Source organism: Pezoporus flaviventris, unplaced genomic scaffold (assembly GCF_033815535.1).
Source record: "Pezoporus flaviventris isolate CSIRO_AGI_PZ_B2104156 unplaced genomic scaffold, CSIRO_AGI_Pfla_v1 ptg000097l, whole genome shotgun sequence".
NCBI lineage: Eukaryota > Metazoa > Chordata > Aves > Psittaciformes > Psittacidae > Pezoporus > Pezoporus flaviventris.
The window spans coordinates 544,745-569,572 of record NW_026892645.1 but is presented as its reverse complement, the minus strand read 5'-3'; the positions used below and the strand labels follow the sequence as shown (position 1 = coordinate 569,572).

The following is a 24,828-nucleotide window of genomic DNA, read 5'->3' as shown; positions in this document are numbered from 1 at the left end:
CAGCAGGAACGAAAAGCCTCAGATGAGATCAGGGACCCCGGGTGCCAGCGGGTGTGAAACGACACAGGGAGCCAGGAGTGGCAGGAAATGTTATTGGGTTTCTGTGCAAATAAGGGGCTGCTTTGCTGGGAAAATGAGGCACAGTTTAGCAAACACGCAAGGATTGACTTACTTTTAAGAATGTTGTTTAATCCTGATGAAATTGAGAGGATTACTTATCCTTGAATGCATGCTTAAGAACTTCCCTGGCTGGGGCTGGAGCGCAGGAGCTGTAAGAGGAGCTGGGGTTGCACTTGGTTACTGCCTTAGCGGGAGGAGCTGTTGGAAAAGCACTCCCTGATGCCGGGACAGTTGCTGTCCAGCCGCGCTTTCGGAGGTGCCAAGCTCAGGGAGGCTCTTTGTGTCCAAGCCTCAAAATGGGTCGCTTTGCTCTTGTACCTGAGCACTGCTCTGGGAGCTGGAGCATAGGGAGGCAAGGAGGGAAGTGCAGCGGTGTGTGCTGCCTCATCGCTGGAACCAGGTCCCAGGCTTTGATGTGCTGGGATGTTCAGTGCTTGGGGCTTTTCATGCAAGAACAAAGCAGCAGCAGTTGGCCTGGGGAGCAGCGTGCTTTTCTCTGAGATTTCCCTGGAAGTCAGAACCTGCGGTATAACCATCTGATTCATAAACCGATTTTTTGCTTCAGAAGTCTAATAATAGACCGCAGGAGAGCCTCGTTCAGTCAGCCTGGGACTTCCCTGGGACTGCTTTAAGCCCTGTGGGAGCAGGAGCAGGGGTGCCAGCGGCTCCCCAGCCTCTGCGCCCTGTTTGGGCTCAGCCTGTGCAGGTACCGCTGGCGGGCAGCAATGCTCCGCAATGCTCCATGCCATGGCTCTGCCTTGACAAGCCCTGGAGCCTTTATTGGGTGCTTATGAACTGAGTCCCAGCTCCTCTCCCTAACTGGGGAGAATTTTAGTGGTGGGAGACGGCAGCACAGAGATTTAATAACGTGCATGGAACGGTGTTTAAAGTTTGCTGACAATGTGGGGAGTGAGACCTGATTTCTTTGACTCCTGGCTCTGTTTTAACTTGCTTTTTCCTGTTGCTGTTCATGTCATTTCTAAAGGCAAAGCCAACCTTGTTTAAAAATGCAGACTAAAACAACAGTGTGGCCCTCAGCAACAGCAGGGATGTGGTTTGCAGGTAGGGCTTCCTCAGCCCCTTTGGGTTTGCTCATTGAAACGTGACGTTGCCAGAAGCCACATCTTTGCTTGATGCTCTTCAAAGCCAGGGCACACGAGAGACAGTCTCACATGAGAGATGGGGTGTGAAAAGGACTCAGAGAGCCAGGTTTGCTTAACACCTCCCGTGGAGGTGGCAGTGTCGCTGGGAGCTTTGTGCCAGGAGAGCTGCACTTTTGTTAGATTGCAGTAAAACGAGGAACTTCATTGCGTTTCCATTCGTGGCTCTGAATTTCTGCTTGGGAAGGTTTCCTGTTCCTCCTCTAGCTGCACAGTAATTACGGTCTGTGATCAGTGGCTCCAGGGCATCCCTATAAAATCAGGCGTGCCGGGGTGATGGTCTGGTAGCTCTCCAGATAGGCTTTTGAGAATGAGAAATTGGCCAAAATATGCTCATGACAGCAGTAGCAAAAGTAGAGCTTTGTCTAATTAAAGAAATCCTTCATCCCCATCCTCTGCTAAGCAGGAAATGTCAGAGGCAACATCTCAAAGATGTGGAAGAATGCTTTGGTGAAGGCCTCTTGCAAGAAGCATTGCACAGGGGCAATAGAGCATCCCAGGTGCAAGGAAAATTCCCTCTTGCTCTGAAGCTCCTTTCTGTGCTGAGCTCCCCTTAGTGACATCTTATACCGGGGGAAACTTGGCCAAGTTTTGACGTTCAGTCCCGTGTGCCTTGTTGAATAATTCAGCGTCTCTGTTCTCCATGTGAAAGTCAGCCCCAAATACCAAACTGTGGCAGTTTCTTTGTTGCTGCCGCAGCTTTGGGACCACGCGTGGGGCAGCCGTAGCTGGAGCTCACAGTAAAGGAGCAGGGAAATTAGAGTGAGGAAGGTCGCAAGAGGTGGAGAAGATGGGGTTTGGCACAGGAACTGCTGCAGCAGGAGCTGCTCAGTCCCAAGGAGCTGTGTGTGTCCATCCCCCAAACAAGCCTGTGCCTGTGTGCCTCTGGCAGTGGGAAGGATTTGCACGAGGATCCCTGGTGCAGCTCTGATGCTCTGGGGTAATAATGTGGGATGGAGAAAAGCTTCAAGTACCAGCAGCAGCTCCAGGGATGAAGTCGGGCACTGGGGGCTCCTGCTCCCCTGGGTGCTGCATGCGGAGGTGCTTTAGCATCCCCCAGCACAGGTCCCTAAAGAAGGCAGCGCTGATGGGTGCCTCTGGGCTGGGCTGGGTGCAGGGCAGCCCCATTCAGCAGCAACTTCCATGGTGCTCAGGTGCCCATGGCTGGGCCCTGGGCAGCCCAGACCGCTCAGGAAGCCCTTTATCCGTGTCCTGCATCCAGACATCTCTATTTGTGCAGTGGGTGGGAAACCAGTCCAAAAATAATAGGTTTGTTTTTTCAATGTAGCTTTGCAATGATGAATCTGGGCAAGAGTAGAAGAGGTCTGTGAGGCGCTGAACCCACTCCTTGTGGTTGAGAACTGAAAAATGATCGAGAATTCTGTGTAGCAATTAAAGCTTCCACCAGGAATTGGAGCTTTCAGGGAGAGGTGGTGTCTTGCTGATCCTGCTTGAGATGCTGATGGAAACACGTCGCTGTTGAATCATTTCTGGCTGCTCTGTGCCGGGGAAGGGCGATGGTCCGTGCTCACCTCTGACAAACTGATGATGTATCTGTACTGAAACGCACGAAGCCAGAACCCTTCGGTCTTGGCACGTGGCCTCAATAAGATCATTTTGTGTGGGAGAGACGAAAGGAGCTATAAACCTTTTGTAATAAAACACAGAAGTAAGAAGGTTTTCAGTGGTTCTCAGTGTCGCATAAAAGAGCGACTGGAGCAGGTCTGGATGTGTTCTGTGGGTGGTGGGTTGAAGTTTGCTCGGATAATGCTGTTGAAGGGGTAGGTTTATAAACCAAGGGTTAAATGTTTTTTAAGCTCATTAATAGAACCAGAAGCAGTGTTTGCACTCAGTGTCCCCCGAGCCCTGGTGGCATTGTCCTGTGACACAGATTGGGCACTGGAGCTCACCCATTTCAATGGGTGTTCAGGCTGTGGTACCTCAAGTTCCCACCAAACCTTCCTCTATCACCAGTAAGCACATCAGCATCTTTTTCTCTCTCCAGGTGATCTCTGCAGTATCCAGACTCTCCTTCCACAGTATTGCTCAAACCAAAGGAATTAGGTAAGATCCTTTTCAACCTGATGCTTTAAATGATGTTTTTCAGTCTCCCTATCCATATTTCTAGTATTTAATCACATCAGACTCTTTAAAAGCTACATATATTAAGGTTAAACAGACATCAAGGATGCCTTTGAATTGTAACAGGGTACATGCAAAAGCACCTTGCAGGCTGCTCAGGAATAGCTTACAAAGAAAGTAAGTCATCAGCTGTGTGTGATGTGCCTGCTGGGGGGGCAGCGGGTGGGTTTAGTGGGATCCCAGGAAAGCCAGTAGCACCCTTTGCCCTGACCCTGTGGTGTCACCCCACTGTCCCCACCTCATTCAGGTGGTCTTTCTGTCACTGGACACTGGGAAATGTCTTCCTGGCCTTGACAAAGGCGCATCAGTGCTGCGCGGGCAGAGGGGGGTAAGGAGTGACCCAGCCCCGGTGCCCCATGTGGGCTGCCCGGCTGTGGGGCTGCTCCTGCTCTGGTAGAGGAAGGAGCAATGGGGAAGGAATTGAACCCAGCAGACAGCCCTGTTAAGCAGAGCTGTTATCGTGGCCTTTGTTCAATTCCCTGCAAGACTGGTTTGCGATTGCTTTTCTTGTTACTGTGTGTTTCCATTATTAATCTGGCACCATCTCGTTAAGACCACAGACACAACTGGGACGAGTTCTCAGCCTCAAGTACCTTTCCTCCTTTTTTGGGGGGTTGTTTCTTTTCCTCAGCTGTAGAACACATTTGCTTTGCCCTGCGGAGCGTGTCTGGCTGTTGTGGCAGGGTGTGTTGTGGCACTGGGCTCTGGCTGTGTCCCGGGGTCAGCACAGCCGCAGCCACGCTGTGGGGGTGCTGTGGATGGGCCCCCCTCACATCTCGCCCTGCTGCCCGTGCCCACCACCCCACGCCTCCGTTTCCGCTGTCTGAACTTATTTTCACTGCCTTAACTGCACTGATATTGCTGGAGGGAAACAGCTTTTCACGTGTAAAACAAACTCGGAGCCTTCCCATCTGTTAAACACAAACCTGACAGATCCCACCAGGACCTGGGGGGAGATCCGGGGGTTCAGGTTTGAGGAATAAAGACGTGCTCTAAGTTAAGGACTATTTATTGTTAAGGGTAGCCCTGAGCAATGCAGTGATTATTATTTTAAGAGAAAGGAACATCCAAGGCGCTGGGAGGCGGGGGGTGAGGGGGAACCCACACACAGGCTGCAGTGCCTTTGCCAGGGCTGGGTTTAAGTCTCGGGGCATCACTGGGAGAGGCTCTGCTGTGTCAGCCTTGGCAAAGCCCTTCCAGACAGGGGTGTCCTGGTGTCCTGCAGAGGGTGAAGGAGCAGGCTGTGCCCTAGGAAGGCTTTGGCTGAATTCCTGTTGCTTCTGCTGAGCTGTCCTGCTGTCAGGGCTGGCGATAGCTGGGATGCAGGGCAGGGAGGCTTTGCTGTTCTTGTGGTTATGTGGCTTTTGCTTCTTCATTTTACAAACAGCATTTACAGTTCCCACTAAAATCCCTTCTCTTGGAAGCCTTTGGCACCGTAATGACACAAGAATAGCACAGAGCTTAGTGGGTCTTTGCTTCTAACCCTGTTTTCCTGCTCATTAACCCAGCTCCTCCCCACTGCCAGCACTGCAAGAACAGGAAACGCTGTTGCTCCTTTAGCTGGAAAATCCCCTCGCGGGGTGCCCGCTCCCATCACCGCTGCCCCTGAGCGCGCAGAGCCCTCGCCTTGTCCATCCCTGCCCGTTCTTCCCTCTTGATTAGGTGATTTCCTGCCACACCTCCAGAAAAGCCTCAAAGACAGAAACTGATCTCAGATGAGTTAATTTAGCTGTGGGAACCAGCAGCAGCTCTGGCTCCCCAAAGGGGCTGCTCACGGCAGCCACTGCTGCCTCTCAGCTCGCTGGGGTCCCCACTGATGCTGGGGATCCCTGACCTTCCCTCCCACTATGAGGATGCTGCCATTGAAATAAATGGAAAAGTCTCGTTGGCTTAGGCATGGTGCTCAGGACCATGGTAAATAGAGTGCAGTTGGGATGGTGCATGAACGTGGCTCTGCTCCATCCCCTCTTTTGAGGTCTAAGAATCGGGATCACACAAATTGAGAATGAAATAAATCCCTGAGCCTATTACTTCCCTTAAAAAAAAAATCATGGCAGGTAGGGTAGAAAAACAGAAATCAAGGAATCAATCTTGTATGGTATTCAGTGACGGAAAAAAATATCCTTCCTGTCTTACTGATTCCTGGATACGTGAACCTTGTCAGAGAAGCCCTGTTTCACAGAGCAAATCAGATAGCTATCAGGATAGCTGTGTTGAGATGACAGAGTGTTTCTTCCAAGAAACAAGGTACAAGCAGCAAAACATGGCAGAAAACGATCTCTGATGCGATGCTGTGTTCGCAGCACGCTGCTGGGGCTGTGCTTGATCCGGTGCAGCTGCTGCAGCCCCTGTGTCTGTCCTCCCCTGCTCTGTTCTAGCCATGATGCAGGTTTCAGCAGTTGCAGGCAGCAGCGTCCTGCTGCAGCACGGCTCATCGCTGGCGTCCCCCAAGCAGGGAATGGTCCCTTATGGTAGCAAACCTCGTTTCTGTCTTGCACAAGGCTGTGTGAAGAGAACAGACGGCGTTTCCCGCTAACTGAAGCAGTGTGTAGTTGCCAGGGCCACCACCACCACGCTGGGTTATTTTTGGGTAGTGCCCAATGTAACAAACCCTTGATGTTATGAGGCTTATTGGTGCCTCCTAGAAACAGCCACGGTTTTGTCTCTTCAAGGCATTTGGAAGAAAGATGGTTCTGTGCACGCAAATGCGCAGAAGGAAGGTGATGCACGAAGGGAAGATGTGTGGAAGGGAGAGCAGGATCTGTGTTCTGCCTCAGGTGCCGTACGTGGCCCTGGGCAAATCCCTTAGTTTTGTGCGTGTGTCTCAGAAATGGGGAGGGGAGAAAAGCCTTTGTTCACCTGGCTTGTGGGACTGGAGACCTGCTGCTCCTTGGGCACAGGCAGCCTTGGCAGCACTGCCCCTGACCTGGTTTGGGAGCACGGGTCCTGCAGGAATGCTATAATTCTCTTTCCCTGGAGTTTTCGTTGTTGTCTCACAGGGCTCTTGTGTGTGGGGACACAGAAAAGATCCTCATTGTGTAGCATTGTCCATTGCTTCAGGAGAGGGGAATATGTTTAATTGCTGTTGTTTCTCACCCTTTCCTGCTCTGTCTGGAGGACCGTTAGTGCTCCCAGGGAGAGGTTACCGCCGTGTTCCTTGCCTGTCGTGGCTGTCGCTGAATGAGAGCCTTTATTTTACAGCCAGGACATGGGGAGCTCCCACCACAGAGCCCGCTCCTGTCCTGCTAAGCCCTTACCCTGCTCCTCACGGGGCACTAAATGCTCCACGTTGGTGGGAGGATTCTGTAGCAGGGAGGAGCAGCGGGGTCTCACTGGGGTATTGTGCAAAGGCTTTCCCGTGCTCTGGAGCACGAGTTCTCACTCTTTCCAGGTTCTCTCCAGCGAACTCGGCTCCCTGGAGGACAATGGGGCTTCTTGTTGCCGGGCCCAGTAAACCGGGATTTATTTTCCCTTAAAGCTTTTTTTTCCCTTTCCACTTCCCTGCTGCAGCCCTGCCTGTTCTTGCTGCCCATGGCACGTCCCGGTGTCCGCTGGGCTCCGGCCCTTGTCCACCTCGTGCTTGTGAGCTCCGTGTGCTCAACGTGAGCTGTGATGGGGGGACACGTGTGTTTTCGTCTCCCCAAGATATATGTTTTTCCTGGAAGCCAAGTTTTGCAAGAGAGGCAGGAGGTTAAGGAATATTGGCTCATGCTGCCTGCGTGCATTTTTAATGTGTGCACAGTGAAACCATCTGAAAATGGGAAGGAGTTGGAGTGTTCAAAGGCCTTTCATTGAGGCCCTTAATCTAAGAAAATCCTTTATATATGAAGTGAACCTCTCAGTGACTTCAGAAGGCCCCGCAGTTAATAAAAGAGATGTAAAAACGTTTGCAAATGGGGAGTTGGGGTGAGCCCTGTTTGTCACAGGGAGGTTTTCATCTGCGGGAGCAGTGGCCATGCTTTGGTCAGGTGGTGGAGGGAAGGAGAAGGTGCTGGTTGTGTTTTCTGCATCCTGGGAACCAAGGCAGGACCCCCTTGGGTCTGTGGCTGGCTGAGCCTGTTGGCAGAACAGGTGACATTGGTCTCCTCTCAGGGCAGACGTAGTGAGCGTAGCACACTGCCCTGGGCAGAGGTTTACCTGCCCTTTAAACAGATACAGAAATACAAGCCAAGATGCTGGTTCTTGGGTGCTGTGGGAGTTACAGGACCTCTTGTCCTGTGAGATTGGTTTTATGAGGACTGTTTTACTCGTTGCCAGTGTGCTCTCTGTAATCGTACCCTGCCCATTAGTTTTTTACTGCCACGGTGTGTTCATCGTGCGTGCTTTAAGCATTGCTCTAAAATGGGTGGAGAGGGCTGTGGAAGGAATCTGTGCCTGGAAGCACCTATGGTTGCTGTGCAGAGCTCTCCTGTGCTCCAGGGAGTCGGGAGCTGGGACCAGTCCTGGGACTGACCAGCGCAGATCCATGGAGGTCCAGCCACGGATCTCTTGAGCCAGGGGCTGAGTGGAGATGGTTTCCAGTGACATGGACAAACCTTCTTCAGGAGTGACCGCAGGGCTTCTCCCTTGTCACTGAGCAGGGTCCTTGGCTAAAAGCAGTTCCTTTTCAGCTAAAAACGTTTTTAACACATTTATTTTGGCAAGTATGTGTCCTCACAGGCTTGCTCCTCAGAGAGCCTGAAAAATATCATTGATATGTTTTCCTGCGCGGCTGCTTTGTAGGCTTGGGGGATGCTGAGGTCACCCCATAAGCATCTGCTAATAAAAGCAAAGGCAGTTTCTCTCTCCCCCTCCTCACCAGCCGCTTTGCATAATGAAGATACAGTTCCAATGCGCTCAGCTTTGCTTAACAGTCACACGTGGGGCTCGCTGGGTTTTGGGATGTGCCTGCCTCGTGGCTGCTCATCCACTTCCTCTGCCGAGCAGGGGCAGCACGCAGCTGACATCAGGGGTGCTGGAAAGGTCTCTCTGAAATGCAGCCCTTGTCCCAGGTGTGGGTAAAGGACTTGAGGCATGGGTGGTCCCAAACTGGGGTCTCCAGCCCAGGGGGACAGGGAACACATGGGCTGTGCCTGGCGAGAGGCACACTCGGATGCTCTGGGACAAACCACGTCCCTTTGCACCACTCCGGAGAGCAGGAAGTGCACGTCTGTTATTCCTTATGGACCACAGAAGGTGCTGCTCAGCAGAGGTGTTCAGATCTGGTTTACGGTGCACAGTAGGTCCCTGCTTGGCCAGGACACACTGGTGCTGGTTTCATGCCGAGAGCAGTGTGGGTGCTGCTCTGGAAGCTGCAGGGATGGATGTTTAGGTAGTTACTTGTTTTCATTGGCGTGTTTCTTTGGACTGCAGGGGCTCGGGTACAGCAGAGAAACTGCTCCCCGACCTGCTAAAAGATTTGCTTGTGCTGCTCTGCCGCAAGTTAAAACTGGGGGTTTCAAGGCTTTCGTTTTAGCAGCATTTTCCAAAGTGAGGCAGTTGCAGAGCCCTGTGGGGATGTTGCTAAAGTTCATGGGGTACATCCCAGGTCTGTCCATCCCAGCTGTGAGTTATCCCTGTGCTCCCAGTGAGCGGTGCCGCCTGCCCAGAGTCTTCTTTAACCTGGGTCAGGTCGTTTCCTAGTGACTGGCTGTGCTGTTACCCCAAAGGGTTCAGGGTTGGGATTTTTCCTGCTTTCTTCTTGGGAAAGTTGTTTCTGGATTCCCCTTTTGGTTTTATCCATCTGTTATCATCAACATGGAGCTGAAGTGTGGAGAAAATCATTCCGCTTTCTTGAGCAAAGCAGAGGGACATGAGAATTTTTTAAAGATGCGATAATGTGGTGAAACATAAATTTATACGAGCTGTTATTTTCTTGTCTCGTAGTCTCCAGAAAAGCTCTGCTCAGATTTGAGCTAAAGATAAAGCAGGGCATGCTGCTAACCCTTGGGCACTGCAGTGCACTGTGCTAATGCTGCGAGTACTCCCCTGCAGAATCATCATCTCTGCTATCTGATGATGCAGCTTGCTGCTTCCCCACTGAATTTCCATCAGAATTAATCTTGTGAGAATTTTTGCAAGTTCCAGACCACAAATAAAAGCAAATCATAATTTTTCAGAGGACATGTCTAAAATCTGGCACAGCATGAGGCGCTTCTTTCCAGAGATGAGTAATGTAACACAATAGTGTGATTTTAATTAAATTCAGCAGCTTTTGGTGTGCTCCAGTGTGTCTTGTTCTGCAGGGAAAGAATTGATTCCAATCTGCTTTATAAAAATGGCTCTTGGGCATTAATCTCCTGGTTTTCATCCATCTTGCAGCACTTGAACCAAAATTGTTCCCTGACTCTGTTCCCATTTCACAGATGGGAATCGAAACTCAGAGGTCGAGAGCGGGACTGGAGAAGCAGCTCCTGGTCACCTCTTTGCTTGTCCCTGGTCAGCTGTATCAGTAGCAGCCCCCTCCTGCAACATCAGTAAATTAAAGGCTGCTTTAATCTGCCTGATCCCACCAAAGCTGCTGCTGAACGAACGCGCTTTCAGCCAAGCGTGAGCGTCTGGCAGAACCCCCCTGGTTTTCTTTGGACAGCTCCTGAGGGTGCAGCAGTGTTCCCCAGGAATTACGGCCTGTAGCTGCCATGCTATGGAAACCTTTATCTGCCAGATCCTGAGCCAGGAAGACTCGGCTCAGCCCCGTCCATCCCAGCAGAGCTGCAGAAGCTCCTTTGCACCAGCCTGAGGCTCTGGTCCTTTCCATTGCTGAAGGAATCCCTGGCAGAAGGGACAGCAGATGGGAGCAGCTCATGTTTCCTGGGTCTCATGGTCTCTGCCTGCTTTTTAAAGCACTCAGATGTGATCGCTGGGCTGAGGACAATAGCAGGAGATGATTCTGCTGGTGTTAGAGGCTGGAGTCCTGCTCCCACTAGGGGTTGAACCGAATCCTTCACCCTTCTGTGATGTTTGCACAAGTCATGTAAACCTGCTCACAGATCTGCTGACAGAGCATCTCCACCGCCAGCAGCCCCTGGTAGGAGCAGCCCCATGGGATGGGGGGCAGCGAGTGGGACATTCCCACCCCACCTGCTTCTCGCCAGACTTTCTGTTCCCAGGGCTGGTGTTTGACCCCAGGAAATCGAATGAAGATAGGGAAAAGAGAAAATAAATGATGCCAGATCCTCCCTGCTCGGTCACATGTTGGATTTGAGGCTAAGATGCTGCTGTACACAGGTATCAGACTAAAGCTGACCCACCCCTGACCCTCTGTATTCTCTGTGACGGTACCGCAGAGGTGAAGAGCTGGCTTCAGTTGCTAGGACAAGGCACCCAGATGCTGAAATATGTTCATAAATAAGTAAGTCGTCTTGCTGTTGCTGTTGGAAGCGCAGCCTACCTGGCTCTTGCCATTAAATAATGCAGAGGAGAGTGCATCCAGGCTGTGCATCACACAGTGCCTTCACCCGCACGGAGGATCATGGGGGTGGCTGATGAGGATACGGAGTGGGATGGATCATGGGCAACTCAAGTGACCACCAAGAGCAAGGCAGGGGTTCTGCATTAGGTGCCAGTGCAATAGTGATGGATCATCCCCATGTGCTGTACCGTGGCTGTGGACTGCTCCTGCCTTTCCTTGTCGGAGTGTTGCATTGCAGGGCTCTGTGTGCCGCGTGTGCGCAAGTCTCCAACACACAGAGTAGCCTAAGTGTTTTGTAAGATCAAGGGGGTGCTTTGCATCGTGTGTCGAGAGCGATCATCTGCTCTAAGTCGTGTCCTCAAGAGGAGAAGCTCGCTCTAAACTCCAGAACAAATTACTTGGTCTTTTCTTCTCTTCTAGGCGCTAACACAAACAGATCAGATCGACCCCACTTTCGTTCTCCTCTTTGATCTCTGGGAGCGATGCTGCTGGATGCTGTGGGGTTTGTCTGTGCAGAAGTCTGCTCTGGGAGGTTTATTACCTCTGAGAGCCTCTTCTGGGGGCGTTTGATGTTTCTGGGGCTTTTGCTCTCCCTCCTGAGTGGGATCAGGCTCCTGCGGAGCTGCTGGTGTTGCAGGCAGGAGGGGGAGGCGCAAGCACAGCAAACCCCGGGCTTCCTCCAAACACCCATCCTTCAGCTCCAGGTTTTAGATGGTCCGTTTGGTAACCCTCTCCTTGCGTGACTGCCCTTCTAATTGCATTCTGCATCCTTATTTAGCCATTAGCTGCTATGGCAGAGATACAGGATATTAATTCCTCCCCTGCCCTGACTTTCTCTCCGGTGCTTTACTGATGGTCAAGGTGAAGCCGGGGGCTGATGGAGCTGCTGTCCCCACGAAACTCGCAGTAGAAAGTATTTTTCTCTCTTTGCTGTCTCCGTCTGACTTGGGAAGGTTTATCACAGCAACTGATTACACCGCAAGCCAAGATTTATGGCTGGAAATATGTGCTTGTGATTTTAATTTTCTTTGTGGCTCTTTTACTTTCTTTCTGGCTCTGTGAGCAAAGAGAAGGCAATAGAGATTAAGAGCAGAAGATGCGTGTAAAAGAAAGGCGGTCATGCCTGGCGTTGGGTTGTATCTTTTACTCTTTTAACAAGTGCTGTTCAAGCAGAGGTCACCCCTGATGCCTCCTGTCTCATTGGAGAAATGCTGCTCCCCCTCACCAGCTGGGGCTGAGCTCTGAGGCAGGTTCCCATGATGGGGTCTGGCACTGCAGGAAGAGCTGGTGGCATTTTTGTCTGTGCCTCACATGGCTCTTGTATTTGTCACTGATCCCCAGGGGACAGAAGGGGAGGGGAAACACAGGTTTGGTAACGATCCTGGGTGCCTCCAGCCTCTCACTGCACCTTTGAGCTTTGCAGCTTCTCTCCAGAATGGACATCCCCCCAGCCACAAATGCATGGGCAGCTTTGTGCCAGATTTGGGGTGCTGGGGCCATTGTCCAATGGCACTGGCCTTGCCATGAGACTGTGAGAGCCAGCACAGCCCCATCTGCTCTTCCCACCCATCGCTGTCCTCCCCCTGTGCTGGTGCTTTGCACGTGGGCATGCTTCAAGGCTCCATGGGTCCCATGGGTCTGCATCTCGCGCAGGGCACGGCAGCCAGGATAGCTGCTGGAGCATGAAATCGCCTTGCCCTGGGGCTGGGGTCACTTTTCCCTCCTGGGCTCACCACCTGGTTGTGGTTTTAACTGAACTCACTGCAGGTTTGGGCACTATTTCAAACACTTGGTCTGAAGCTGCTCCTTAAAGGAAGGGTGAAGTAAAGCTGGTGGGGGGGGACAAGTGGATTCATACTGGAGACAGGATCCAAAAATAGCGCATTTGGGGGTAGCCAGGCCGTGTGTTGAATCCTTCAGGAGAGGCAATGTGTTGTGAAACAGGGAGGGTGGAGGGAAGCGGGGGAAGTTGCCCTTGGGGCAGTTAAAAGTTCACGTGTCCAGGTTTGCTCCCCATGGCATCAGCATCCCAGGGACACCTCTGCCTGCGCCGCGGTGCCTCGGGGCCGGGCTGCAGCCACATTCCCTGGCTCCAGCTGGAGTGGGGCTCGCCCGACCGCAGGAGCCCGGCACAGCCGCAAGGTGCATCCAGCCCTGCAGAGCCGCAGCCCGCGTGGCCCCGCGCCAGCAATAATAGTTTGGGTTTAATTAAAGCAGTATTTTTCATCTTCTTCATACATTATTTGGTTATTACTTCAGAACGAGCCAAGGAATTCTTGTATTCCCCTCACTCCCTCCCTTTCTCTTTTAATGTGCTTTCTACCCCCTTCCTTCTGCCCTTTTGGTCTCTTTTCCCTAATCCCCCAGGTTTTAACTTTTTTCAGCTGTCGTTAAGCTGTTAGGACAAGGAAGCCCAGGGTTTGTTAAGGACTCATTCATCCTGGTGGGGTTGGCTGCTGGCAGGGGTGGGAGATGCTGGGGGGAAGCGGCTCAGAGTGCCCTGGCTGGGCAGGCAGGAGCTCGCGGGTAGAGAGGTTCCATCACAGGGGACGGGAGGGTGCTTCTCTGGCTCAACGAGTCCAGCACAGGCTCGGATGAGATTGGCACCGAGTCCTTTGTGCAGCACCAGCACAGTGCGAGCGGCAGCTCAGACCCGGCTCTCTGAGGTGCTATTAAATGGTGCAGTGCTCAGCCGGTGCCCTGCAGTGAATCAGCCTCTCCTGGCTTTTTGTCCTGCCGTGCCAGCACTGCCCACGGAGAGCAGCGGGGATGGGCTTGTCCTGGCTGATGCCTCCGTAAGAGAAAATGTATTTGCAATGAATGCTTTGTTCCCAAACACCCTCTGCCCAGCGGGGTCCTTGGGCTGGGGCTGCAGGGTCCGCCTGCCTGGGGACACACCAGTAACACTGTCGTTCCTCTCCTTCCCCAGACCCTTCCCGTCGGAGGAGACCACGGAAAATGATGACGATGTGTATCGGAGCTTGGAGGAGCTGGCAGAGTAAGTGGCCTCACCTTGTCATGGGGGGACGTGGAAAGGGAAAAATTTCGTTGTGGATCCAGCAGAGTGGGACGAAAGGTGACAGCGGGGCTGGCAGAGCCGTGTCGGCTGCTTTGATCATCATACCAGGTGATCCTTGTGCTCTTGCAGTAGTCTGTCTATTCCCATGTAGAGCCCTGGGAGGCATCACTTGTAATAGGGTTGAGTGTATGGGGGGCTTATTAGGGGACTTGGGTTGCTGAGCCCATGGGGAGCTCCTCTGCCTGCTAAACCCATTGTTAGCTGCAAGATCCAGGGCTGGGATCCATCCTCCAGGATGGCTGAAGCCAAGCTGCTCGCTGGGTCCAGGAGGGTACTCATTGCTAACTCAGTGCTGGACCCCCCGCCATGGCATTTTGGGGCTGTGCTGGTGCTGGCACATGGGTCTGCATCCCCTGTGCATGATTTCAGACCGCACCAGCCAAAATCACAGGGGATGCAGATCAGCGATCGTCCCGCCTGTCCCTGGTGCTTGGTGGGCTGTGGGGCGATGCTGCTGCGGTTTCTGTGTCTGTGTTTGTCTGTGTCTCTGTGTCTCTGTTTTGCTGCCCATGGTGATGATATAACAGGCTTTTAAAAGCAACCTTGAACTGCAATACACGGTGAAACGCGGGTGCTATCGGCATTCAATGGCAGCGTTCTCGCCAGCCAGGGTTTTACTTAACCAAGTGCAGTCTGTTTCATCTGGAGGGAAAGTCTGCATGGGTGGATATGTGGCTTTATACAGTTAAATATTATTGTTCCACAACATAAATAATAAGGCTTTTTAATCCAATGAGTTCCTTATGGCTTCAGTTATTACAAAAGTAAATCATAAATTACTAGCCGAGGGAAGGGAGTACCCTGGAAGCCCCCACTCCCAGTCTGCTCCAGCAGCTACACTTTAATAACATTTTAACTTATAGAGGGATCCTTTCAGGAACATTTTTCTCTCCCTCTCAGAAAGTTCTCAAAATCCCTTTAATATTGGGGTTTAAATTCCTGATTCTCACACAGAAATGTGCTGTTAATTGCAGAAGGGTTTGTGTGTGAACTCACACCCAGCGCTGGTGGCTCCTGCAGGGGGTCCAGGTGAAGCTTCCCAAGCTGCTTCTTGGACCTTTGCTCGTGGCTGTGAGTTGGCTCCCCTGTGAGAGGGTCTGGGATGCCCAGGTCCTGCACTTGGATGGCTTCAAGGTTTATTCCTTATCGATCCCTCTGCTTTTTCCCATGTTGTCTCCAATTTCTAACTTTCTCTTTCCCCCCATTCTTTGCAAAATCCTCTTCTTTACACCTTCAGTAAGGACCCCTGGGGGAAGGCTCCTGTAAACCATGGGGGTGTTGCAATAATTCCTTCATCCAGGTCTGTGCTCCTGGTGCAGCCAGGTTGTGCATGGAAACGCAAGCCATGGAACGGGGGCGTGGTTCACCCCTAATGTAGAAATCCCGAGAGCCGCTCAGCACCAGTGCTGCCATCCCACTGCCTGCAGACCCACCAGCAAGAGTCCCCCTTTCTCCTTTGACAAGAGCATCTCTCTGGCTTGACAAGGAAAGTTTCACTGGAAGCTTGCTGATCACAATGGTGCGTGCTGGGCACCGCTGCTGGGTGCTGGCAAACGTGGGACCACATCAGAAAAGCTCTTTCTTCGCTGCTGCCGATCTCCAAACAGCTGAACAAAGGCATCATTCACGAGCTGGGCATGATTCAGTCCATCCAGCATCTTTGCATTTAATATTGCTGATGATCCAGCAGCCTTGGGAAGATCCAAGTGCACCCGAAATGCTTCATTGGAGGCAAGGAAGTGATTTCCACAACAAGCAGTGAAGCTACCCAGTGCATGAAAGGAACCATGACCGAGCTGGAGGCAGCAGTCCTCCTTTTTGGAGGAGAGACCCCACCTTTGGGTGTTTTTTTCCACACTAATGTGGTGCATCAGTGCAGCTGTTTTTTTCCTTTGGATCATTTTGGCAGGATGAATGGTTCTGCCCATAAGACCACTGTAAAAACCACTGTGCTGCTGCAAGTGCCCAGCCTTCTGTCCCTGACGGGCCGAGGAGGGATGATCCCGGTGGACTCAGCACCACCGGGAGAGATGAGTGTCCCAAAGGGAGCTCTCTCTGGGCATTGTGCTGCTTGGATAAGCTCAGGTTAAATATTGAGCAGTTTCTAACGAGACATTTTGGGGGCTGGTAAAAGCGGCTGTTTTGGAGAGCATCAAAACTCCTCATTTCAACCCCAAACGGAGCGGTCTGGTGCTCACCTTCAGTATCACGGGTTACCCTGGGCTGCGTGCATCTCCCCGGCGCTGGGTCAGCCCCAGCAGGTCAAGGCAGAGAAGTGCCTGGAAGCGGCTGTTGTTTAAAACCCCCAACGAAGCCCAGCGCAGGAGCCAAGAGAGCAGCTGGTGCTGGGGAGGGACGGGAGCACGGCACAGAGGGTGTCCGGGGAGCCTGGGACTTCTCTTTCCCTGTCCCCAGCCCGCTGGCCCCTGGGTTTGCTGCGCGGGCAGATGGCAGGGCAGGGGCGGCCTCTGCGAGCGGAGCCTCCTCCATGCTGGGGAGCAGGAAAGGGCCGTGCCCCCTCTGCTGCCTGCGCTGTCCCAGCGAGCCCGGAGCCCAGCGCAGCAGCCGGGCGGGGGGAGCCCGTGGGAGCTGGCCCTGCAATCAGTGACCGTGCTGCTCGTGCTGAGGATGCTCCCGCAGGTCTGCAGTGATGGGAGCTGCTGCTTCCCACGTGGCTGCTGAGCATCCTCCCCACCGACCGCTTTCCGTCTCTGGTGGCTGTTTCAGCTGCCCCAAACCCCTCTGGTGCTTCTGAAGTTACACCTCACATTTCAGTTAGATTTGCTGTGCTGCCCCTTAATCTCTCTCCAGTTATTTTCTCTCATTAAGCTGATGAGAGCCTTTGATTCTGGTCCTCTTCACAGCACCAGAATGTTTTCTATCACGAACCTTCTGCACTTCATGGCACTGTCCCTCTGTGGTGGCACAAAGGCCAGCAGATTCGGTGGGTTGCACCCACCATGTGGGGTGGGGTTTGGGTTGTTTTGTAGCTGTTTGAGGAATTCAGGCAGGTAGAATTGCTATGAATAGTTTGACATGATGAAACATTTAATTTGCATGATTTCTGCCTTTTTTTTTTTCATCCCTTCCGAAGGGAATTGGTTTGAAGGGAGAAGCTGTGTTGTTGTAAAAAGGGCAAAGCCAGTGTTTTGAACAGAAGCTCCCCACCAAGCCCTGCACTGGAGCCAGGAGCTTCATCCCACAGGTCGGTGTTTCCTGGTCTTGTTGTGAGCTGCATCTCACTGGAGATTTGTCCCCAGTGGAAGCACTGGGGATAGTGAGGTGTTCCCAAACCTGCCACACAGAGAAGGGGAGTTGCAGGAGATCTGTCTGGCCTCAGTTCCTCAAGCAATGCAGCTCAGTGGGGCACAGACTTTGCCACCAACCTGTCTTCTGCCACGAGCTTCCTGCTGAAGGTTCTCCTTCTTTCACTGCTGTCACCAGCGTTGCCTCCTTGCATCTTCCAAGGCAGTGATGTGCTCAGCAGAATTTCTCTAGCGCGTTAAAGCAGTACCGAGTAGAGGAGCCAAGGTGAGATAAGTTAGCTGCCACTTTTTTCCTGGGCTTTGTAGTGTTGGAAAAGCCACACTTGCCAGCCAGTTAAATGAACGGCTCTGTGGGATACAGCACTCGAGCCTTTGCACTTGTAAATGTGTCTTTTCTTCTTTGTCACCAGTAAAGGATTCTATATGTGCTGCTACTGCCATTGCTGGGATCATGCTAGCTGCTGTAACTGGGTGAGGCTCATTCTTGGGATTATAATGTTCCTCTTTGAATGGGGAACATAAGACCTGAATGGAATAGATGGCAAAAGGCTTCTCCTGCTATTTCCAGACATGTGTCTCCATCCAAGTACAATCTGGCTAATTAAAACCCTGCAAGATCTCACGTTCAGGGGCTGCACACCTTGCACTCCTTCGCCCTGAAACACAAGCCTGCCAGATGTGCTGCAGATACAGGACTCTGCTTGTCCCTGTCTGACAGGGACCCTGAGTGAGGGGGCTGCTCGGATGAACTCCCTATTTATAGCTGTAAGTGCAGAGTAAGAATGAGAAAGTGGAGGATTACTGGGGTGAACTGGAGCCTGGCAGCTGTCCTGGGGAACCTGCACATTCCTTTCCAGCCTGGACCTGGCAGGGCTCTGAGGTCTTCTGGCTCTGAACCTCAGCCACAGGGCTGGAAATCTGGAGCTCTGTTTGGGTTGTCGTATTTTAGCTCCTCTCCCTCCTCCTCCTCTGACTTCTGCTCTTGGTGGTTCTGGTGGTTCAGAGCGAGAGCAGCGTGTGCTGGGTTTGCCCTGAGGCCTTGCTTGGGCTCATCTTCAAATTCTTGAGCCTGGTACAAATCACATTCCTGGAACAGCTTTAATGGATTAGGAGGTTCTTCAGTGGCCCTCAAGACCTTCAGAGCTTCCCTGATTACCCTCCTCATCCACACGGGTTCCCAGCAGTGGGAACAGTGGGACCGGTGCCTTCACCCAGGGCAGTGAGGTTCTTCCTCAAACTAACTCCATTTTGGCTTCCTATCTGGGGGAATGGCACCGGCAGGTACTGGGATCATGGAGGAACCCTGCTCTTCTCCAGCTCCCTCCTTCTGTATCCCTGTTTATCCCTCACTCCGAGGCAGCAGCTTGGCACCGGTCCCACTGCTAAGGGAGCTGCTCCTTGGCATGGCTGCTGCCTGCTTGGGCATGTACTGAGCAGGCATGGCCAAGGAGGAGGAGCTCAGCCAAAAGCATTGGTTTTGCCTCAAATTGCCTTAGGTATGAAAAGCTTTCCTGGCAAGGCAAGGTGCTGCCAGCCCAAAGCTGGTTCCATCCATCCCAATAGCAGTAATTGCAAATGCTGGCATGAATTCTGAAGGGTTCATAAAATCCCTTCCTAAACCCAGAGCTGTCAATGTATCTCCTAATCCAGGCAGTAGATCATAGGCTCTGATACCTGTGGGTAACTTGCAGGCTCTGCTGCTTTTATTGGAGGAGTAAATTGCTTTTCTTTGTGAAGAACAAGGTGAAGGTATGGCTTTCCTTGCTCAAGTTGTTCAGTCTAGGCATGACATGCTTGGGATGCTGAATTTATTGCCTCCCACAGCAGGGGTCTGTGCTGAACACAGAAAATACCTGCCTTGCTCTCCTTTCCCTTATGGCATTTAACACCAGTGTGTTCTTAGGTTGCCACTGGCTAAAATCATCCCAATGCCTGTTCTCTTTTAATGATGGGGAGGGGGTGTGTGTATTTTCAACCCTGGCAGACAAAGTGCAGAGGCTGATGTGGATCAACATGAGCAAAGCATCAGCATCAGCCGCTGTGCACGTGCCAGGAGAGGCTCATCTGCATGTTTTACTGCTCCCTGTAAAAGCAGCACCTCTGGTGTTCCTCAGAGGTGTACTGGGCATGGGTTTAATAAATAAGGGTCTGCTGGACAAAGGTGCTGTTGTTCTAACACCACCATGGCTATCGGGTTTGAGCATCTCTGGTGCCTCTCCCCTAGGCTCTGAAGTGGAGGTGTCTTTCTAGATGGCCCCAGGACCAGGGTTGTTCCTAATTTTTTCCTGATGCCAGAAACTGGAGATGGGGAGTGCTTGTATTGGTGTGGATGGGCGGGAGCGAGTGAAACAGCGGGGCTGAGCCCCTTCGATAGAGCAATGAAAGTGGTGAAGTGCTGTCAGGATGTGGCTCCATGTGGTGGGTGCAGTATCTGTCACACGGCTCTTGGCAGCTCTGCAGGCAAATCTGCTGTGTTGTCTCTTGGTGGGCATTGCTGCCCCTTTCCTGGTGGCCCAGAGGAGCTCTGGGTAGGGCCAGGCTGGGGGAGGTCAGTGAACCCCCGTCCTTCTCCAGGCAGCCTGAGATTTAGCAAAACCCCGTCAGCATCTCACGCTGCCTGCTGGGTTCCTCACAGTGATGTCCTGGTGTGTGCCCAGCCGCAGACCAGAGCTGGTGGCTCCTTGGTGATGGAGGAGAGGAGGCCCCTCTGCAGCACCAGGCTGGGGTCTGAGGATTGGACGTGGCACCTGGTTGTGCTTGTGTGGGGAGAGGATGCTCAGGATGCGGGGCTCTGGGGTCATCTCAAGATGCTCTGTTCTCCTTTGCACATGGCCCATACCAGCCATTGAGCGGCATCAGGGCTCAGCTCCAGCAGCAGCATCCCGCAGCTCTCCTGCAGTCGTGTCACACCAGCCGGGCTCCTGCTCGGGACATTAACCCAACCATACGTTCCCTAATGGCCCTCGAGCCAGGGGAGTGATGTATGGAGAGACAGGCAGGAATCTGAGAGGTGCGGGCGGGAACATTCATCAGGATCTGGGAGTTACTTGGTCTGGATAAGGAGTGAGAGAATATAAATATTGGTACAGATAATGCTGGTGACGGCGACACTTGGGAAGGGGAAGATGGATCACCAGCTATTAGTAGGCATTATTACAGCAGCTGCAATGCATCATTCAGGGAGAATGGGATGGATACATCACGCCAGTGTATTTATTTAAAATCCCCAAATTTTTATTAAATAAATCTGTTTATAAAAATAGAAAGAACTGTATTTAGAAAAGAAATAAAGCCGAGTTTTGTAAGCAGATGTACTCTGCTGCTCTGTGCTATGTAGTTTAGAGATGTCGAGTGTTACAGTTTGAGTGCAGTTCTACACCTAAATATATTTGTCTGTAATTAATACCCATGTTGAATGAGGCAGCTCATAAAACACCGAGCTCTGTTTGATATTCCAGCGTTTCATGCTGTGCTGATCCCATGGGGCTGACTTCAGTGGGAGCCGTTAGCAATCAACACCTGTGGATCTGAGAGCTAAAATTGCTGCTCTTAATTGGTATTTACTATGGGTTGAATTTTCAGAAGTGCTCTAAGACTTGGGAGTCCCTGGCAGGGCTGCATAAACTCAGATGGCAGCTCAGTACCTCACAGCATAAGCTTTAAACACAAATTGAGCTCTAGTGATGCCTTTCAAGCACGTGCTTGCAGGGGCGTCTCCAAAGTGATGTGGCTGATTTTGAGAGCATGACTTTTGCTGCTTCATTTATCTTTGTTGTAAACATTATCACTGGCCTCTGCTCAGAACTGGGGCTGAGCATCACCAGGCTGAGCATCAGCCAAGCTCACCTTATGGTGGCCAGGAGAGCGCTCCCCTCCTCTGGGTAACATTAGAGGTAAAATCGCCCAGTTTGCCCATCAGTGCAGGGATTGTGCTTCATGGGACTCGGTGTATCCCCAGAGAAGCTGGATCTGGAGCTTTTAAACCTGGACTGGAGGGAAGTGGGGCTGTGGCTGGTCCAGGTGTCGCTGTGGGTCCTGCACAGCCCTGTCACACTCCCCCTCAGTGAGGCAGGGCTGGGATGCTTCTACCTGTGCACGGAGTCTTTGGGTGATTATTCAGTGATTACTGGGTGATTATTCAAAGCTTTACTGCTTTGAATGGACATGGGCTCCTTCACCAGTTTGCAGCCCCCACTGGGGGAAAGGAGTGATGTTTTTTGCATGAAGAAGGTCTTTTTTGTTGGAAAAAAAAGCATGATCAGACCAAGAATGAGGCAGTGCTTTAACATGCCAACATCCAACCCACTAAAGTGTATTCTCTAAGTGTAACGTAGGTAAAGCCACTGGCACAGGAGCTGCTCTCTGTCCTGAAGAGGAGGCAGGAGATGAGCAGGAGGCTGTGGGCAGCTCCGGAGGCTGGTGGGGCTGGCCCTGGTGGCTGCAGCACCTCGATGGTCCTGCTGAGTGCTCTATGGGACGAGCACAAACTCTGCAGGAGCAGAGCTGGCAGCTGATGCTGGAGCAGCATCGCCACGCGCTCAGCACAGGGCTCAGAGCAGTGTCCTGGCTGCCATCCCTGCCCGTGCCTTTCTCCTTTCTCATCCTCCGGTGAGCGGGAAGAGATGTGCAGTGGGTACTGATCTGGGAAGACGGAGTCTCCTGATGCAGAGACTGTGGGCTGAGCCCATCAGCGCTGTGGGCTTTTTGTATTGTCATGGTTGTCCTCCTTGTGCCAAGGTGGTCACTGGCTGGCCTGGGGCAGAGGCAGTGACCTTGGCAAATGGTTCCCCTTCTCATTCCAGTGAGCATGACCTGGGGGAGGATATTTACGACTGCGTCCCCTGCGAGGATGAAGGCGATGATATCTATGAAGATATCATCAGAGTGGAAGTTCAGCAGCCCATGGTAACAATTTATCTGCATTTTTAAAGCTGCACCTTGATGGGAGGGGAAGTGGGAGGGTTCAATTAAATAAATAACCATCCACCCATGACAAGTGATGCTGCAGGGGAGTGAATGCTTTGAATCCTGAAACTGAGCTCCCTCGCAAGCAGTAAAAGTGAGCTCAGGTGGGACGGGACCAGCCCAGAAGGGCTTCCCTGAGGGGCACCAGGGGCCGGCCGGTGTCGCACAGCCGGGCAGTGCAGGGTTCCGGTCAGTAACTGGCAATTTACCACTGTCCCCTCCTCAGTGCTGTCCGTTTTCCTGCACACTGCTGCACAGCGATGGAGCCCATGGCTCCGACTCCCTTCCTCCCCTTCCCTGAGCAAAAAAAGTCTATTTTAAATAGAAGCACCCCTATGTCTGGCCAAGTGTTGGGATTGTAAAGATTTGTTGCAGTTATGTGTGTGTCATGCTAATCCAGTTCTTGTATTTCTGCATGCTTCAGATCAGATACATGCAGGTAAGATGCATTGATTGAAATACTGGTTTCCATCCAGCACATACGTCTGAGCTAGGGGTTGTAAGGGGGTGTACAGAGGGTCCCCGTTCCTGCACAAGAGCAGTGAAACCCCACTGCTGAATCATGTTGAGTGTGTTGAAACGTATTGGATAGTACAGACAGGATCCTTCCTAATTTTTCTGGATAAAAATAGTTTTCTTTAACATAAAGCAGTAACAGAGCTCTCCTGACTTCCCAGGCTTGAGCTGGTTCTGGGTTGGCTCTCATTGAAGGCTGACTGGAGCTCTGTGCTGCATGAGAAGGTGGCTGGACCATTCTGGAGATTATTATGTGTTGGTTTTCCTTTTTTCTAGAAAATGGGAATGACAGAAGATGACAAAAGAAATTGCTGTTTGCTAGAAATCCAAGAAACTGAGGCCAAGTACTACAAAACACTTGAGGATATAGAAAAGGTAAGAACTGAGGCATCTCCTCTATGCTGTCACCTTGCCGTCATCCTGGTCTCCCATTAGTCTTGCTGTACTGGTTGTCGCAGTGAGAGCTGGCAGATGTTGGGGCAGGATCGATGTGTTCACATGTAAAACTGGAGAGGGAGATCCAGAAAACCCATCCTGACCGGCACAAGTGCGCAGCCATAACTGCAGGAGCCAACCAGCACGTTTTTGTCTGCTCAGTGCCTGTTGGAAAGAGGCTGAACCCATCCCACTGTGTCCCCTGCCTGGGCTGGAGGCTCAGCCACTGTGCGTGCCCATAGGAGCCGAGTCCGCAGATCTCATTGCGTGATTGCCATGGGATCATTTCTTCATTCGGGGTGTTTTTCAGAGGTGCTGGTTTTTCATTTGAACTAATTGCATTAAAAGTAGCATTTTGCTGCTTAAATTCACAGGGTTTTATGGGCTTTCATAAATTATCATTGTGTCTTTCAAATCAAAGTGAGAACGAGCACCTCAGCACGGCAGCGGAGTGGTGGGCATGGCTGGAGCCTGGCGTGGTTTTTGCCCCGAGGAAAGCAGCAGGAATGAAGAGCAATAGTGAAAATCCAGCTGCCATTTCCAATCAGCCCAAAACGCTTTTGGTTCCTCCCCTTTTGCAATTATTTGCCTCTGTTTGCTGCAAGTTCCTGTGAAAAATCATAGAATGTGAGGGAAGCTGGCACGATGGAATAACGTTTCCCATTTTCCATGAAAACGTCCCAGTGTACATGTCATTCACATAAGTAACCCTTGTTCCTTGGAAACAGCCACAGCCCTCCTGGTTCACTCCAAAGGAAGAGTTAAATTACAGCTTTCATATCCATTAGAGAAGTTCGTAAAGGCCTAGTGGGTTCTGATGGTGGGTTATGGGTATGGCTCATCACATGAGGGATGGTTTTGTAGCTACAAGTCATGGGGACGTTTCTATTAATATGTATTTGTTCAGAAAGGCATTTCCGAAGCAATCACATTATCGGTGCCTTCCCAAGGGCAGAATTCTGGTGAGATAATCAAAGAGCTGAATTATTCCTGACTGCAGTGGGGGAAGGATCTGTGTGTGTGCAATCCCCTCCCGGGGCAGTGGGACAGGGGCTGTGCCCACCCTTGGGGGGGGTCCTGCACCTCCCCATGCCTGGAAGTGCCACGGGGAGCTCAGGGGGGTCCTGGCCCTGCTGGGGTCCCTGGCACAGCCTGGATTGGACAAACACACAGTCGTTCATCTGCCTTTGCAAGTGCTTAAATTGGTTAAAACCCAGCTTCTCCCTGCCAGGTAACTGCAGCCGGTAAAGCAGGACCCCCCACCTCTGCACCCCCCCCCCTTGTCCTCGCCTCTCCAGTATTTCAATCCCTTTTCCATTTACCTCTTGCAGAACTATATGAACCCACTGCGGCTGGTACTGACTCCCCAAGACATGGAAGCTATCTTTATCAATTTGGAGGTAACGGCACAGGCATTGTGGCTTAAATCTGTGCTCCTTTCACGGCAGCTCAGACCTCTTCTGCTTAAGAGGAGGGGGACAGATTTCATATGAGATTTGTGCATTCACCTGTAGAGGTTCAATCCTCCATGTGCTGCGGAGCTTGCACGGGTTTAGGAGATATTCTTTAACACTCAATTTTAGAGTTGGGGATTATATGAACTCCAGGTAAGAAAACAATTTTATACGGAGAATGTTGCAGGGCTGGGGCTGTGTATTTCAGCTGTACTTAGTGGTGGTTGGGGCACACTGGGATGAAGGGATTTATTTCCATGCTGAGGTCTTGGTCAGAGCCTGCCCATCTCCTCTGCTGCTC

At 51.9% G+C, this 24,828-nt stretch overlaps 1 protein-coding gene across 3 annotated transcripts in view; it reads left to right on the top strand.

Moving 5' to 3' along the window:
* VAV2 (vav guanine nucleotide exchange factor 2) overlaps positions 1-24,828 on the top strand; it is a 103,779-nt gene that overhangs the window by 57,200 nt on the left and 21,751 nt on the right. For all 3 annotated transcript variants that reach the window (XM_061476871.1, XM_061476872.1, XM_061476873.1), the window contains exons 3-7: positions 3,286-3,344; positions 13,742-13,810; positions 21,960-22,062; positions 22,915-23,013; positions 24,405-24,473. In XM_061476871.1, coding sequence (XP_061332855.1) covers positions 3,286-3,344; positions 13,742-13,810; positions 21,960-22,062; positions 22,915-23,013; positions 24,405-24,473 — 399 coding nt within the window. The remainder of the gene's footprint in view (positions 1-3,285; positions 3,345-13,741; positions 13,811-21,959; positions 22,063-22,914; positions 23,014-24,404; positions 24,474-24,828) is intronic.